Source organism: Oncorhynchus kisutch, linkage group LG10 (assembly GCF_002021735.2).
Source record: "Oncorhynchus kisutch isolate 150728-3 linkage group LG10, Okis_V2, whole genome shotgun sequence".
Lineage (NCBI taxonomy): Eukaryota > Metazoa > Chordata > Actinopteri > Salmoniformes > Salmonidae > Oncorhynchus > Oncorhynchus kisutch.
Window position 1 is genome coordinate 13,970,257 of NC_034183.2, and position 17,376 is coordinate 13,987,632.

At 43.1% G+C, this 17,376-nt stretch overlaps 1 protein-coding gene across 1 annotated transcript in view; it reads left to right on the top strand.

Moving 5' to 3' along the window:
- Positions 1–17,376, top strand: part of cadps2 (Ca++-dependent secretion activator 2) — a 268,321-nt gene that overhangs the window by 216,382 nt on the left and 34,563 nt on the right. Inside the window, 4 exon segments of the mRNA XM_031833159.1 lie at positions 1,534–1,608; positions 2,585–2,668; positions 2,798–2,830; positions 9,132–9,239. Coding sequence (XP_031689019.1) covers positions 1,534–1,608; positions 2,585–2,668; positions 2,798–2,830; positions 9,132–9,239 — 300 coding nt within the window.

The window sequence follows — 17,376 nt, forward strand, 5'->3', positions numbered from 1 at the left end:
GTTGGAACAGAGCACATTCATATATGCAAACAAATGTAACTTCCTCTGGTCCTTGTCTCAAAGGGACCTCAATTTGAACTAAATCCAAACACTATGTTTCACATTCACCAGAGAATGTCTTTGTGCATAGCGGTCTATGCCAGAGTGCTCGCTTCTGATCGACACAAAAGAGATCCTGGCATTTCAGATGTTTGTGCGCTGAATGGCGTCTGCCATTGCCAGCTCATCATACTTCCTATTCAAACTGCTGAATGGAGAAGTCGTCTAAACTTTTAGGAGATCAGAAATGAATTTTTTCTCAAAGTACAGGCTGGCTGAGGTAGGAGACTTCAATAGAACGGAGGAATGTCCCCCTTTGTGATTTTCCACTTCATAGATAGCTCTGCCCCGAAATCATTCCCCAGCGAATGCTTAATCGAATATCTTCATCAAAAGCGTCTCTGCAAATTGGGACTGTCTTTCTGTATACCAATATATCACCAGGATCATCATGTCTAAAGAAATGATCAGTTAACTATGTTGTTGTTATTGCCATTGGAATGGGAAGCTTACATTTGGAAATGCCAGTTGCACCTTAGAATAAAAAAACTCGGGCTCTTAACAGTTTGCTACCAGATAAGTTTAAAAAATAAATTGTTATTTTGCATGTGGTGCACACATTTTAAAAGACCTCACAATTTAATATTCTCTAATGTGAAGGACCTCACAATTCGGGCCGCCTCTGTAAAATAAAAAGCAATCACAGCAGTGTTATTTGAGGTAAAAAAATAAAAAGTCCTTAAGATTCGCTTGAAATTCTGTTTATGAAAGAAGCTGCCATTTCGTGGGATGAAGAAAAAGGTGAAAAGAAAATGAGGGCTGCCGATGGTGACCTCCATGCACCCTCAATTTGTCACCGATCTGCAGGCTTTGTTGATTGAAATTTTTAATTTGGGTGTTCTTTAGACGCGTCATGAAAGGGCATTGTCGCCAAGAGATGAACTCCCTGGCTGCCGTGCGAGCGTCGAAGGCAGCCATTCAACGCCGCAAATGGAGGCTCTCCCGCCCTCTTCTATCCCCCATCTCACTCTTCTCTCTCTCTCTCTCACTCCTTTCTATCCCTCCCTCTTTTTGGCTGTGACGTTTTTTTGGGGAGGGTAAAAAAATATTCATGAATATAGGGGTTATGAGACATGAAATGGTGGATTAATTGAATCTAGTGTGAGCCTTTGGTCTCCGCAGCTGGACCGGTGCTTTAGAGGAACACAAGGCTGCTCTAATTGTGGGGAAGCACAAAAAGTATCCTTCGAATTCCTTTGCCTTCCAATGAGAGCGGGAATGCCATTCAGCCACATAATGGCCCTATTAGCTGCTTAACTCATCGGTGCTACATGGGAAGATGTTCTCTGCTGAATGTTTTGGGTAGGGAGTCAGGGTAGAGAGAGAGTGTGTGCGTGCGTGCGCGTTCATGCATGCCAAAATGAAGGAATCATTTTTACCTTATCTCCCTCATCATAGATCTTAAAACTGTTTGTCTTCCTACCCCCTCCTCAGCAACAGTACCATTCGAAAATCGATGTCCTGATCGATGATGCGTTTAAAGACATGATTTCCTCCATGGTCACAAAGGTATGTTACTGCACATCCTCCACAGACCCAATGACTACATCCTGCATAGTGTTGCAAAGCTACCAGTAATTTACCAAATTACTGGAATCTTCAGTCATTTGAGTATAAGCTGAAAATCTATGGCAATCTATCTTAACAGTTGGTAATTTAAACTTGAATAACATTATTATATATTTGTTTTATATAGTATTAATTTATCATATTTGTGTCCATATTGCCCATGAGTTTCTAGTAGATATGGTTCAATAGAAAATAGCCTAATTAATGAAAAAAAGCATCTAATCAACAGTTGCATTATTTTCAATTCACTCTTCAAAAATGTACTTTTTTCACAAATGCCACCAGTTTGGCGTTAAAACATTAACAACAAATACATATTGACATAGTAATACAAATAAAGGTTTGTACAGAAAAGAAACAATTATATATATATATATTTCATGCTGAAACCCTCATAATAAACACCAATGGTATTCACTAAATTGCTGGTTTATATTTAGGTTAATAATCTCTTGCCCACACCGAGAGATTATTACAGACATCTGTGATTCTCTGGAGTATCTAAAAGGGCCACTAGATGTATTGTGATAGATTTCATAAAATCCTTGAAAGATACCAAAATAGATACCTGGTAGTTTACTGGTTTCCAGTAATATACCCTCCCTTTGCAACCCTGCATATAGATACTGTATATTTCAGCCCTTCTCCACCTCAAATCCAATGCCGATTGTTATTAAGAAACACTTTCTTAGTTCTATTTTACTAAGGTGTGATATAACCCAGTTATATCACACCTGTTAATTGTTCTCATATTCTATGCAAAATATGATAGAATATGTTATAACCAAAAGAAGAGCGGAAAGCATACACAAAAAAATGTGAAGAGAAGATAGTCATTCAGGCAGTACATTCATTACCCTCCCCCATTTTTACAAATGGCAACTAACATGTCTGATTTTCTTGTTTCCCCTGGCAGTTTGCTGGAGTTTTAGACGGTGTTCTCTCCAAACTCTCCAGATATGACGAAGGGACATTCTTTTCTTCTATCCTATCTTTCACGGTAAGCTTTTCTGTTCCACTCCAGAGAATGCGGACCCTTTGCGTTCAGTCCTTAGAAAAGCAACATGTCATTTGTTGTAACCGAATCTGCTCGGTTGAACTTTTTTTGTATCTTTCCTTTACCTCAAAGGTGAAAGCAGCTGCCAAGTATGTGGATGTGCCTGTGAGTATTATTTCTCCTTCATTTCTAACAATGACTTACTTGCTCATATGAACATGATTGTTTGCACACACACACATTTCTGTCTCAAAAAGAAAAGCTTTCTGAGGAAAGCTGACATTGAGCAAATATCATATTTGTTAGATGTTTTATCATCAGACTCTGTTAAATGTGGGTGAAATATTTTAACATTTTGCCTTGAAGCACCGTTGTGTCAGAGTATTTGAGGTTGTGATGGCGTGCAGGACTAATTATTGGCACCGTTGGCTAATGAAAACGTTTTTTTGAGCGATTTGCCAAGGTGTCGGTCATGGGCGGTCACTACATGCCGCATCAACACTATTGAGCGACAGCACCATGGCAGGAAGCAGGAGCTCAATCAGCCGACAGAAAGATGGCAAATAGAGCGATGAGAAAGCCCTCTAATTACCCAAAGAGAAACGCAGTGACACATCCTGAATTACACATCCCGGGACAGTCTCATATCTCAGCCCCTTTTCAGGTGTCCCAGCTTTTCTTACTACAAAAAAGCTAAAAGTGTAGACCCAATGATAATTACAGAATGTCATTACACTTTTTAGTGTTTTGTAACAGATGTCTCTTTCCATTCATCCAATGGCGCGAGTGCACAGTACACTGTTTGGGTGCTGGAATTATTCATTAATTTTAAAATGTCACGGTATAATTTGCACTCGGCAGGGTAGCCTAGTGGTTAGAGCGTTGGACTAGTAACCGAAAAGCCCCTGAACAGGCAGTTAACCCACTGTTCCTAGGCCGTCATTGAAAATAAGAATTTGTTCTTAACTGACTTGCCTAGTAAAATAAAGGTAAAATTAAAATAAAACTCTGGACAGGCACATTCCCGCGACTCTCCATTGGTCAGGGATTGCAAGGCTAAGTCTCTGATTCACTAAATGTGAAAGCAGGGCCAGGGTGTCATTACTTGGTCAGTTAGGCCACTTCATTGTGACATACTCTTGTTCTTAAGCCATCAAAAGATTTGCCCTGGTGGTCTAGTGGTAAGGGTTCAGTCCACTCACCAGTAGGCAGCGCTCCATTTCTGGTTAGGGAGGCCTGTTTCGACACACAAATCCAACTTTTAACTCTATCGTAACCAAGCACACTCTGACACCCTTTTCAGCATCCATGAGTGGGACTGTTGATAAAGCCAGCCAAGCCTTTGTCCTTCTCTTCAAACCTCCCCCTCCCGCCTGTCCTTGACTCAGCGAATCCCACGTGTCCCATTGACACTGGTTCCCAGAGCTCTGAGCCTGCCAAATCTACTCTCCTCCTCCTCCCTTCACCTGAAATTATAATGTAACCACCTTGCGCTTTTGTGTGGAGGGAACCGAAAGCTGTTAAGCCCCTCTTACAGGTGAGCTAAAGAGATGGGAGAGTGGAGGAGGGTTGTGTCGCTGGGGCATTTAGCAGAAAACTCTTTTGGGTCCTTGTCACGAAAGGTTAAGATCCCTCCCACACACACACACACACACACACACACACACACACACACACACACACACACACACACACACACACACACACACACACACACACACACAAATAGCTGCACCTGGGGGAAACAGATCCGGGGCAGGAAACCAGACTGGCAGCAGTGTATAATTAGCAGCAATCCCTCTCTCTCTCGCTCTTCCTTTCTCTATCTCCACAGCTTTCAGCGCTTATCCCCCTCAGGTTAACCAGTCATTGCTGCCCCACACCACCTACACAACCACCACTACGCCACCACCACCACTACGCCACCACCACTACACCACCACCACGCCACCACCACTACACCACCACCACCACTACACCACCACCACCACTACTACACCACCACCACTATAACCCCACCACCACTACTACACCACCACTACTACACCACCACCACCACTATACCACCACCACTACTACACCACCACCACTACGCCACCACCACCACTACGCCAACACCACTACACCACCACTACGCCGCCACCACCACCACTACACCACCACCACCACCACTACACCACCACGCCACCACCACTACACCACCACCACCACTACACCACCACTACTACTACACCACCACCAACACTACTACACCACCACTACTACACCACCACCACACCACTACACCACCACCTACACCACCACCACTACACCACCAACACCACCTACACCACCACCACTACTCACCACCACCACTACACCTACACCACCAACACCACTACACCACCACTACACCACCACCACCACTATACCACCACCACCACTACAACACCACCACCACTACACCTATACCACCACCACAACACCAACACCACCACTACAGCACCACCTACACCAACACCACCTACACCACCACCTCTACTACACCACCACTACTACACCACCACCACACCACTAATACACCACCATTACTACACCACCACCACCACTATACCACCACCACCACTACTACACCACCACCACTACGCCGCCACCACCACCACTACACCACCACTACGCCGCCACCACCACCACTACGCCGCCACCACCACCACTACACCACCACTACACCACCACTACTACACCACCACCACCACTATACCACCACCACCACCACTATACCACCACCACCACCACTATACCACCACCACCACTACTACACCACCACCACACCACTACACCACCACCACTACACCACCAACACCACCTACACCAACACCACCTACACCACCACCACTACACCACCACCACCACCACTACTCACCACCACCACTACACCTACACCACCAACACCACTACACCACTAACACCACTACATCACCACCACTACACCACCACTATACCACCACCACCACTACACCACCACCACCACTACACCTATACCACCACCACTACACCAACACCACCACTACAGCACCACCTACACCAACACCACCTACACCACCACCACCACTACTCACCACCACCACTACACCAACACCAACACCACTACACCACTACACCACCAACACCACTACACCACCTACACCACCACCACCACTACACCAACACCACCACTACACCAACACCACCACTACACCAACACCACTACACCACCACATTTCTACATTTTAGTCATTTAGCAGACGCTCTTATCCAGAGCGCCTTACAGTTATTGCATTCATCTTAAGATAGCTAGGTGAGACAACCACATATCACAGTCAAAGCAAGTACATTTTTCCTCAAAGTAGTTATCAGTAGACTCCACCACCACCTCTGGCAATTCCACCACCAACTCCACCACCACACACACCTTTTTTCCATCTGCCTCCTTTTGACATGATTTGATTTCACACTAGATTGTTGACAGTCTGGAATAGCCTCTGTGTGTGGTTGTGTGTCTAGCATGTTTGGCTACAAGTCAAGTACAGAACTGAGGCTCATTCTTTGAAAGAGGGCAGAGCGTGACAGAGGGCGGCCCGTGTGTTTTGGCCCCAATCTAGAGTGTAGTTATGTTGGAACCTGGTCCATGCCTCCATCTCTTTCTCTATCGCCTCCATGCCTCCATCTAAACTCAGCAAAAAAAGAAAAGTCCCTTTTTCAGGACCCTGTCTTTCAAAGATAAGTCGTAAAAATCCAAATAACTTCACAGATCTTCATTGTAAAGGTTTTAAACACTGTCTCCCATGCTTGTCCAATGAACCATAAGCAATTAATGAACATGCACCTGTGGAACGGTTGTTATGGGGAGGCAGGGTAGCCTAGTGGTTAGAGTGTTCACTACACCACTACACCACCAACACCACTACACCAACACCAAGATACAAATCTGTCGTTCTGCCCCTGAACAGGCAGTTAACCCACTGTTCCTAGGCCGTCATTGAAAATAAGAATTTGTTCTTAACTGACTTGCCTAGTTAAGTAAAGGTTAAAAAAAGTAAACCTTTAAAAAAGACACTAAAAGCCTACAGACGGTAGGCAGAATAGGTCACAGTTATGTAAACTTAGGGCACTAAAGAGGCCTTTCTACTGAAAAACACCAAAGAAAGATACCCAGGGTCCCTGCTCATCTGTGTGAACGTGCCTTAGGCATGAGGACTGCAGATGTGGCCAGGCCACCACCCTACACACACACACACACGCACGCACACACACCACCCCACACCTGTCCAATCCATACTGTCACTCACTGCAGCTCAGGAAGTGGTGGATTAAACGTCTGCACCCACTGGATTACAGTTTCCTGACAGGCCTGTCAATCATCAGACACAACCCCCCTGACCCTAACCCCACAGCTCACCCCTCTCCCCCCTACATCCCTATAGCAGGGTCCCCCTTACTGTACTTTAACCCCATGACACTGAGGTGCAGGTCATCAAACGTCCATATGAATTATTGGGAACTGCATGTCACCTTCGATTGAATACATTCATGTCACTTTGTATTATATCATTTTATATTAAATGTCTTTATGAGAAACACATTTCTACACTTTGTGTTGATAGCTTATTTTCTCCAGGCCTCCATCTCATTCTCCATCTCTTTCTATGCCTCCCTGTCATACTGCTTTGTCACCTTGTCACTGAAGAAGAGAGAGAGGGGAAGAGGGTGGGGGAAAGAGGGTAATGGAGAGGGCTCTGCCTTGGAGGTGGGGGGGATTGATGCCCTTGTGACAACAGGGACAGTGATATATTGCCAATGATCCTGACATACATTCACAAACACACCACCCCCCCCCCCCCCCCCCACACACACACACACACACAAACACACCACCCCACACACACACAAACACACCACCCCACACACACATACAAATACACCACACCACACACACACAAACACACACCTGTCCAATCCATACTGTCACTCACTGCAGCTCAGGAAGTGGTGGATTCAGTCTCCACCCACTGGATTACAGTTTCCTGACAGGCCTGTCAATCATCAGACACAACCCCCCTGACCCTAACCCCACAGCTCACCCCCCTCCCCCCTACATCCCTATAGCAGGGTCCCCCTTACTGTACTTACTGTACCCATCGTTCCAGGTTTATTTCGGTAGTATTTGTACAATAGAGGTAATATTTTGAGGGGAAATATGAGAGTCAGAGTTTATTTTGAACACATTTTAGAATGGCTGTTATGCTGCTAGGCAACTAACATTGAGCCATTCAGTCAAGCACAATGAGTTCAGTTATGTGGCAATGAGTGAACAACATCTTTCTTTGAAATATACAGGATATGATGCTTTCCTGGTTTGAAATGAGATGTGTTTGTGCATCGTTTGATCTAAGTTTTTATTGATTGTCTCATAATATGTGATTATTTTACATTGGTTATGACTTATCAGCGTAGGGCCATGAAATTAATTAGAATTACCTCTTATGAAGTTCACATACATCCTGACTGTGACCTAGACAGTGGGTGACGACTACGCCAAGTTTGAAATCTGTTATTTTTAAAGTAATTACACGACAGTGAGTCAGGGTCACAACCACTTCTGACTCATCAGGGTCATTTCCATCATGTCAGAATCACCTCCGTTATGGCAGCGTCACCTCCGTTACGTCAATGCACCTGTTTACATGCTCCCAGCTCTAATGACTACCTCAACCTAAGGTAAGGAAGGCCACACACACACAAAGGCCTATCACCCCAGTGTGTCAGTTACCCACCTTCCTCTTCAGTTGCTATAATGACAGTTTGTAATCACAGTCCTCTCTTCTGTCTCTCTGGAAAAACATCAGGAGAAGGGGTTTTCCGCGTCAATTTTTTTAAATCAGCACATAGCTCTGTTTCCTTGTTTTCCACAGGGGAGTTGGCGTGCCGTGTTCAGAACTGTAGCAGGACATCGGGCCCTGGGGGCCATCTAAGGCCCTGTGAAATGGGTGTGAAAGATGTCAAAGCAATTACAATAGCATTACAGTGTAATCTCCCACTGACACAGAGAGTGTGAATGGAAGAGGACTAACCCTCTTTTCTGCCTCTGGCCTCTCTCTGGCGAAACGATTGCTTTGACATTGCCTAAATGTTTAGCTGTTAACAGCTCCACCACTTGTTATTCTGACAGTGATTGTGGTGTGCTTTTTGTGTTTTTATTTATTTATTATTTTTTACATGTCTCGAAGGGGATTTGTTAGCATGCAACAGTTAAAATTCAGTGTCCATGTTTTCCATCGAAAATAAAACTTAAGTCAATGAATATGGACCTTCGCTGATGAATTGTTATGGACTAATACTGTCTTTCTCAACTGAACTTACCTATTACACTTCCCTGTGTTTAATCCTATCTCCCTCCTTGTGTTTTTCCATCTCTCCCCTTCTCCTCCCTCTCTCTCTCTGCTCTCAGAAGCCAGGGATGGACCTGGCTGATACCTATATCACGTTTGTGCGGCAGAACCAGGACATTCTGCGAGATCGCGTCAACGAGGAGATGTACATTGAGAAGCTGTTTGACGTGAGTGTGTCGACCTTTACGTGGACTCACACGTGCACCTTGTGTGTGTTCACTTTTTTCAGCAGCTTTTGTCATATCCACCTATTCTATCTGTCACTCTTACAACACTATGATAAAATCTATAACTGATTAATTTGATTGAAAACAATAGGAATGGGAACCAGTGGACAATATCTCTGTGGGTTGTGATGCCAGTACAGTACAGATATAGTATCTTAATTAGATAACCCTGTTGCAGGAGAACTTGCCTGCAATGTAGGAAATGTTTAACTTGTAGTGTATTGGAAGTTTTGAAAAGGCTTCTGAAGATTGTAGAATCCACAATGAAATGTCAGACTTGATTTTCCCTTACCAAAATTCTTATCAACCCCTACAAAAATGGCCATTAATTATAATCCACATGATAACTTTCATGTCCTGTTGCTGCAGAATTATTTTCCTGCTGTAGCAAACTGGCTCAAAATAAGATCCTACGTCTGTATATGAAGGTGTTGCATGAAGATCACAGCATGAAGAAGAAAAAAGACCCACCCACTGTATCTCTGTATTTCTCCTATTCTGAGATTAATCATTGTGAGGTCAAACAGTGTATCTGTGAGAGGTCACAATGATCTCAGCCTCCTCCCAATAAGGCGACCCTGGAGTTTGTCAGAGATTCAATCAATACCGAAATGTGCAAGTGAACACAGACTCTCTATCTTTCTCCCTCTCTCGACATTTATTGGATATTTCAAACTTTTTTAACAAATCAAAAACTGAAAAATTGGGCGTGCAAAATTATTCAGCCCCTTTACTTTCAGTGCAGCAAACTCTCTCCAGAAGTTCAGTGAGGATCTCTGAATGATCCAATGTTGACCTAAATGACTAATGATGATAAATACAATCCACCTGTGTGTAATCAAGTCTCCGTATAAATGCACCTGCACTGTGATAGTCTCAGAGGTCCGTTAAAAGCGCAGAGAGCATCATGAAGAACAAGGAACACACCAGGCAGGTCCGAGATACTGTTGTGAAGAAGTTTAAAGCCGGATTTGGATACAAAAGGATTTCCCAAGCTTTAAACATCCCAATGAGCACTGTGCAAGCGATAATATTGAAATGGAAGGAGTATCAGACCACTGCAAATCTACCAAGACCTGGCCGTCCCTCTAAACTTTCAGCTCATACAAGGAGAAGACTGATCAGAGATGCAGCCAAGAGGCCCATGATCACTCTGGATGAACTGCAGAGATCTACAGCTGAGGTGGGAGACTCTGTCCATAGGACAACAATCAATCGTATATTGCACAAATCTGGCCTTTATGGAACAGTGGCAAGAAGAAAGACATTTCTTAAAGATATCCATAAAAAGTGTCGTTTAAAGTTTGCCACAAGCCACCTGGGAGACACACCAAACATGTGGAAGAAGGTGCTCTGGTCAGATGAAACCAAAATTGAACTTTTTGGCAACAATGCAAAATGTTATGTTTGGCGTAAAAGCAACACAGCTCATAACCCTGAACACACCATCCCCACTGTCAAACATGGTGGTGGCAGCATCATGGTTTGGGCCTGCTTTTCTTCAGCAGGGACAGGGAAGATGGTTAAAATTGATGGGAAGATGGATGGAGCCAAATACAGGACCATTCTGGAAGAAAACCTGATGGAGTCTGCAAAAGACCTGAGACTGGGACAGAGATTTGTCTTCCAACAAGACAATGATCCAAAACATAAAGCAAAATCTACAATGGAATGGTTCAAAGATAAACATATCCAGGTGTTAGAATGGCCAAGTCAAATTCCAGACCTGAATCCAATCAAGAATCTGTGGAAAGAACTGAAAACTGCTGTTCACAAATGCTCTCCATCCAACCTCACTGAGCTCGAGCTGTTTTGCAAGGAGGAATGGGAAAAAATTTCAGTCTCGATGTGCAAAACTGATAGAGACATACCCCAAGCGACTTACAGCCGTAATCGCAGCAAAAGGTGGCGCTACAAAGTATTAACTTAAGGGGGCTGAATAATTTTGCACGCCCAATTTTTCAGTTTTTGATTTGTTAAAAAAGTTTGAAATATCCAATAAATGTCGTTCCACTTCATGATTGTGTCCCACTTGTTGTTGATTCTTCACAAAAAAATACAGTTTTATATCTTTATGTTTGAAGCCTGAAATGTGGCAAAAGGTCGCAAAGTTCAAGGGGGGCGAATACTTTCGCAAGGCACTGTATGTTACCATTGCCAAGCAAGGCAAGTAGATAATATACAAAAATGAAATAAACAATAAAAATGAACAGTAAACGTTACACTCACAGAAGTTCCAAAAGAATAAAGGCATTTCAAATGTCATATTATGTGTGTGTGTGTGTGTGTGTGTCTGTGTGTTTATACAGTGGTGCAAAAAAGTATTTAGTCAGCCACCAATTGTGCAAGTTCTCCCACTTAAAAAGATGACCTGTAATTTTCATCATAGGTACACTTCAACTAGAAAATCACATTGTAGGATTTTTAATGAATTTATTTGCAAATTATGTTGGAAAATAAGTAGTTGTTCAATAACAAAAGTTTATCTCAATACTTTATGTACCCTTTGTTGGCAATGACAGAGGTCAAACTTTTTCTGTAAGTCTTCACAAGGTTTTAACACACTGTTACTGGTATTTTGGCCCATTCCTCCATGCAGATCTCCTCTAGAGTAGTGATGTTTTGGGGCTGTAGCTGGGCAACACAGACTTTCAACTCCCTCCAAAGATTTTCTATGGGGTTGAGATCTGGAGACTGGCTAGGCCACTCCAGGACCTTGAAATACTTCTTACGAAGCCACTCCTTCATTGCCCGGGCGGAGTGTTTGGGATCATTGTCATGCTGAAAGACCCAGCCACGTTTCATCTTCAATGCCCTTGCTGATGGAAGGAGGTTTTCACTCAAAATCTCACGATACATGGCCCCATTCATTTTTTCCTTTACACAGATCAGTCGTCCTGGTCCCTTTGCAGAAAAAAAGCCCCAAAGCATGATTTTTCCACCCCCATGCTTTACAGTAGGTATGGTGTTCTTTGGATGCAATTCAGCATTCTTTGTCCTCCAAACACGACGAGTTGAGTTTTTACCAAAAAGTTCTATTTTGGTTTCATCTGACCATATGACATTCTCCCAAACTTCTTCTGGATCATCCAAATGCTCTCTAGCAAACTTCAGACGGGCCTGGACATGTACTGGCTTAAGCAGGGGGACACGTCTGGCACTGCAGGATTTGAGTCCCTGGCGGCGTAGTGTGTTACTGATGGTAGGCTGTGTTATTTTGGTTCCAGCTCTCTGCAGGTCATTCACTAGGTCCCCCCGTGTGGTTCTGGGATTTTTGCTCACCGTTCTTGTGATCATTTTGACCCCACGGGGTGAGATCTTGCGTGGAGCCCCAGATCGAGGGAGATTATCAGTGGTCTTGTACGTCTTCCATTTCCTAATAATTGCTCCCACAGTTGATTTCTTCAAACCAAGCTGCTTACCTATTGCAGATTCAGTCTTCCCAGCCTGGTGCAGGTCTACAATTTTGTTTCTGGTGTCCTTTGACAGCTCTTTGGTCTTGGCCATAGTGGAGTTTGGAGTGTGACTGTTTGAGGTTGTGGACAGGTGTCTTTTATAATGATAACAAGTTCAAAAAGGTGCCATTAATACAGGTAATGAGTGGAGGACAGAGGAGCCTCTTAAAGAAGAAGTTACAGGTCTGTGAGAGCCAGAAATCTTGCTTGTTTGTAGGTGACCAAATACTTATTTTCCACCATAATTTGCTAATAAATTCATTAAAAATCCTACAATGTGATTTTCTGGATTTTTTTTCTCATTTTGTCTGTCATAGTTTATTGAAGTGTACCTATGATGAAAATTACAGGCCTCTTTCATCTTTTTAAGTGGGACTTGCCCAATTGGTGGCTGACTAAATACTTTTTTGCCCCACTGTATATACACAAAGTGTTGTAACAATGTGCAAATGGTTAGTACAAAAGGGAAAATAATTAAACATAAATATGGGTTGTATTTACAATGGTGTTTGTTCTTCACTGGTTGCCCTTTTCTTGTGGCAACAGGCCACAAATCTTGCTGCTGTGATGGCACACTGGTATTTCACCCAGTAGTTTGTTTTTTAAATCTTTGTAGATCTGTGTAATCTGAGGGAAATATGTGTCTCTAATATGCTCATACATTTGGCAGAAGATTAGAAAGCAGCTCAATTTGTGGGCAGTGTGCACATAGCCTGTCTTCTCTTGAGAGCAAGGTCTGCCTACAGCGGCCTTTCTCAATAGCAAGGCTGTGCTCAATGAGTCTGTACATAGTCAAAGCTTTCCTTACGTTTGTGTCAGTCACAGTGGTCAGGTATTCTGCCACTGTGTACTCTCTGTTTAGGACCAAATAGCATTCTAGTTTGCTCTGGTTTTTTTGTTAATTACTTGACACATTGGAAAGAATAATCTTTTTGTTTTCTCAAGATTTGGTTGGGTCTAATTGTGTTTCTGTCCTGGGGCTCTGTGTGGTCTGTTTGTGAACAGAGCCCCAGGACCAGCTTGCTTAGGGTGTTCTTCTCCAGGTTCATCTCTCTGTAGGTGATGGCTTTGTTATAGAAGGTTTGGGAATCGCTTCCTTTTAGGTGGTTGTAGAATTTAGCAGCTCTCTTCTGGATTTTGATAATTAGCGGGTATCGGCCTCATTCTGCTTTGCAGGCATTATTTGGTGTTTTACGTTGTACAAGGAGGACATTTTTGCAGAGTTCTGCATGCAGAGTCTCAATTTGGGGTTTGTCCCATTTTGTGAATTCTTGGTTGGTGAGCGGACCCCAGACCTCACAACCATAAAGGGCATTGGGTTCTATAACTGATTTAAGTATTTTTATGTCAAATTGGATGTTCCTTTTGATGGCATAGAAGGCCCTTCTTGCCTTGTCTCTCAGATCAGTCACAGCTTTGTGGCAGTTACCTGTGGCGCTGATGTTTGGGCCAAGGTATGTATAGTTTTTGGTGTGCTCTAGGGCAAAGGTGTCTAGATGGAATTTGTATTTCTGGGCCTGGCGACTGGACCTTTTTTGGAACACCATTATTTTGTCTTGCTGAGATTTACTTTCAGGGCCCAGGTCTGGCAGAATCTGTGCAGAAGATCTAGGTGCTGCTGTAGGTCCTGCTTGGTTGGTGACAGAAGCACCATATCATCAGCAAACAGTAGATATTTGACTTCAGATTCTAGTAGGGTGAGGCCGGGTTCTGCAGACTGTTCTAGTGCCCTCGCCTATTCGTTGATATATATGTTGAAGAGGGTGGGGCTTAAACTTCTTACAGCTGAAATCCCGTTAACGGGATCGATTTGACAACAGCCAGTGAAAGTGCAGGGCACCAAATTCAAACAACAGAAATCTCATAATTAAAATATTAAAGTATTTTACACAATTTTAAAGATAAACTTGTTGTTAATCCCACCACAGTGTCCGATTTCAAAAAGGCTTTATGACGAAAGCATACCATGCGATGATGTTAGGTCAGCACCTATTCACAGAAAAACACAGCTATTTTTCCAGCCAAAGAGAGGAGTCACAAAAAGCTGAAATAGAGATAAAATGAATCACTAACCTTTGATGATCTTCATCAGATGACACCCATAGGACTTCATGTTACACAATTCATTTATGTTTTGTTCGATAAAGTTCATATTTATATGTCAAAATCTCAGTTTACTTTGGCGCGTTATGTTCAGTAATGTTCAGTTATGTTTCGCTTCCAAAACATCCAGTCATATTGCAGAGAGACATCAATTTACAGAAATACTCATCATAAATGTTGATGGAAATACAAGTGTTATACATGGAATTAAATATATACTTCTCCTTAATGCAACCGCTGTGTCAGATTTTAAAAAATCTTTATGGAAAAAGCACACCATGCAATAATCTGAGTACAGCGCTCAGAGACCAAAACAAGCCATACAGATACCCGCCATGTTGTGGAGTCAACAGAAGTCAGAAATAGCGTTATAAATATTAACTTACCTTTGATGGTCTTCATCGGAATGCACTCCCAGTAATCCCAGTTCCACAATAAATGTTTGTTTGGTTCGATAAAGTCTGTCTATGTCCAAATACCTCCTTTTTGTTTGCGCTTTTAATTCACAAATCCAAATTCACAAGGCGCAGGCACTTAGTTCAGACAACAGTTCCATTACAGTTCGTATAAACATGTCAAACGATGTATAGAATCAATCAATCCCACGGTAGTTATTGTGTTCAAATTTGTCTCTGCTTTTGTGGATTGGAGTGATCAGTCCTTAATTCCAAATATTGGGGAAGATGGCAGAGCTAAGGATGATGTTAAAGAGTTTAAGTATACCCAATTGGAATTTGTTGTCGGTATATTTTATCATTTCATTGAGGACACCATCAACACCACAGGCCTTTTTGGGTTCGAGGGTTTTTATTTTGTCCTGTAGTTCATTCAAGGTAATTGGATAATCAGATGGGTTATGGTAGTCTTTAATAGTTGATTCTAATATTTGTATTCGATCATGTATATGTTTTTGCTGTGTGTGCTTTGGTTTACCCATACATCTCCATTTTGGATAGATAATTCTTAGTGTTTTCCAATTTTCCCAAAAGTGGTTAGTCTATTGATGCTTCAATTACATTGAGCTGATTTTTTGACATGCTGGTCCTTCTTTTTCCATAGTGTATTTCTTTATTGTGTTAGTGATTCACCATATTCAGGTTTTCTGGGTCTCTGTTTTTGGGTGGGCAGGTTTCTCAATTTCTTTCTTAGGTTTTTGCATTCTTCATCAAACCATTTGTCGTCATTGTTCATTTTCTTCAGTTTTCTGTTTGAAATGTTTAGATTTGATAGGGAAGCTGAGAGTTCAAATATACTGTTTAGATTTTCTACTGCCAATTTTACACCTTCGCTATTACAGTGGAACGTTTTGTCCAGGAAGTTGTCTAAAAGGGATTGAATTTGTTGTTGCCTAATTGTTTTTTGGTAGGTTTCCACACTATGTTCCTTCCATCTATAGCATTTCTTAATATTATTCCGTTCCTTTGGCTTTGATGCCACACAATTGATCATAGCTCTGTTCAAGTAAACTGTGATTTTGTTGTGGTCTGATAGGGCTGTCAGTGGGCTGACTGTGAATGTTTTAAGAGACTCTGGGTTGAGGTCAGTGATAAAGTAGTTTACAGTACTACCAAGGGATGAGCTATAGGTGTACCTACCGTAGGACTACCCTCGAAGCCTACCATTGACTATGTACATACCCAGCGTGTGACAGAGCTGCAGGAGTTGTGACCTGTTTTTGTTGGATATGTAGTCATAGTTGTGCCTAGGGGGGCATATGGGGGAGGGAAAACCTCCAGGCAGGTGTTTGTCCGGTTCTGGCATTTAGGTCGCCACAGACTAGTACATGTCCCTGGGCCTGTAAATGATACATTTAGGGGGCCTAAATGGGGTGTGGGCATGGTTGACTTGGGGGGTTGTCGATTGGTTGGGGTGGGGGTGTAGATGTGGCTGGTAGTGTTGTGGTCTGGATGTAGGTCATCTCGGCGTGGGACCTCTATGTATAGGTCCCGGGGTCCTGCAGGTCTGGGAGTGTGTCTTGCTGGTCTGGGCGGGGTGTCTATAAATCTGTAGCTCCTGTGTGAAGTCTTGGGACTGCGTTTGAGAGCGTTGTCCTTTAGGGTTCGGGCGAAGGTGGGCACTGCTGCCTTGTATAGGTGGACCTGGTTGTAAAGGCTATTCAATTCCAGGGTGGAGTGGTGGGCCAGGAAAACATTTGGTTTTGAGGCACAGTCACGGGAAATACTTGAAATACATGCAAACAGTTTACCCTTTGCATGGTAGCAGGGTGGAAGTCTTTTCGTGATATCAGGGTGGAGATAACCACTTGTGCGTTGGGGAAAGTAGAATAACTTTTTCAATCACTCATTTGAGTGCTGTGGCCACCCTATCCTGCTGTGTTCTCAGGTCGTTTGTGCCTGTGTGTGTTATTATGTGGCTGGGTGACCCTAGTTGGTCCTGTTTTTTTTTCTTGTATATATATTTCCCGTTTGAGTCTATAAGGAGTACAATCTGTGTCTTGTGTATGTCCTCAGTGGGTATGGGGGGGTTGTCAGAAGGGCTATCAGGGTGGCTTAGAGGGG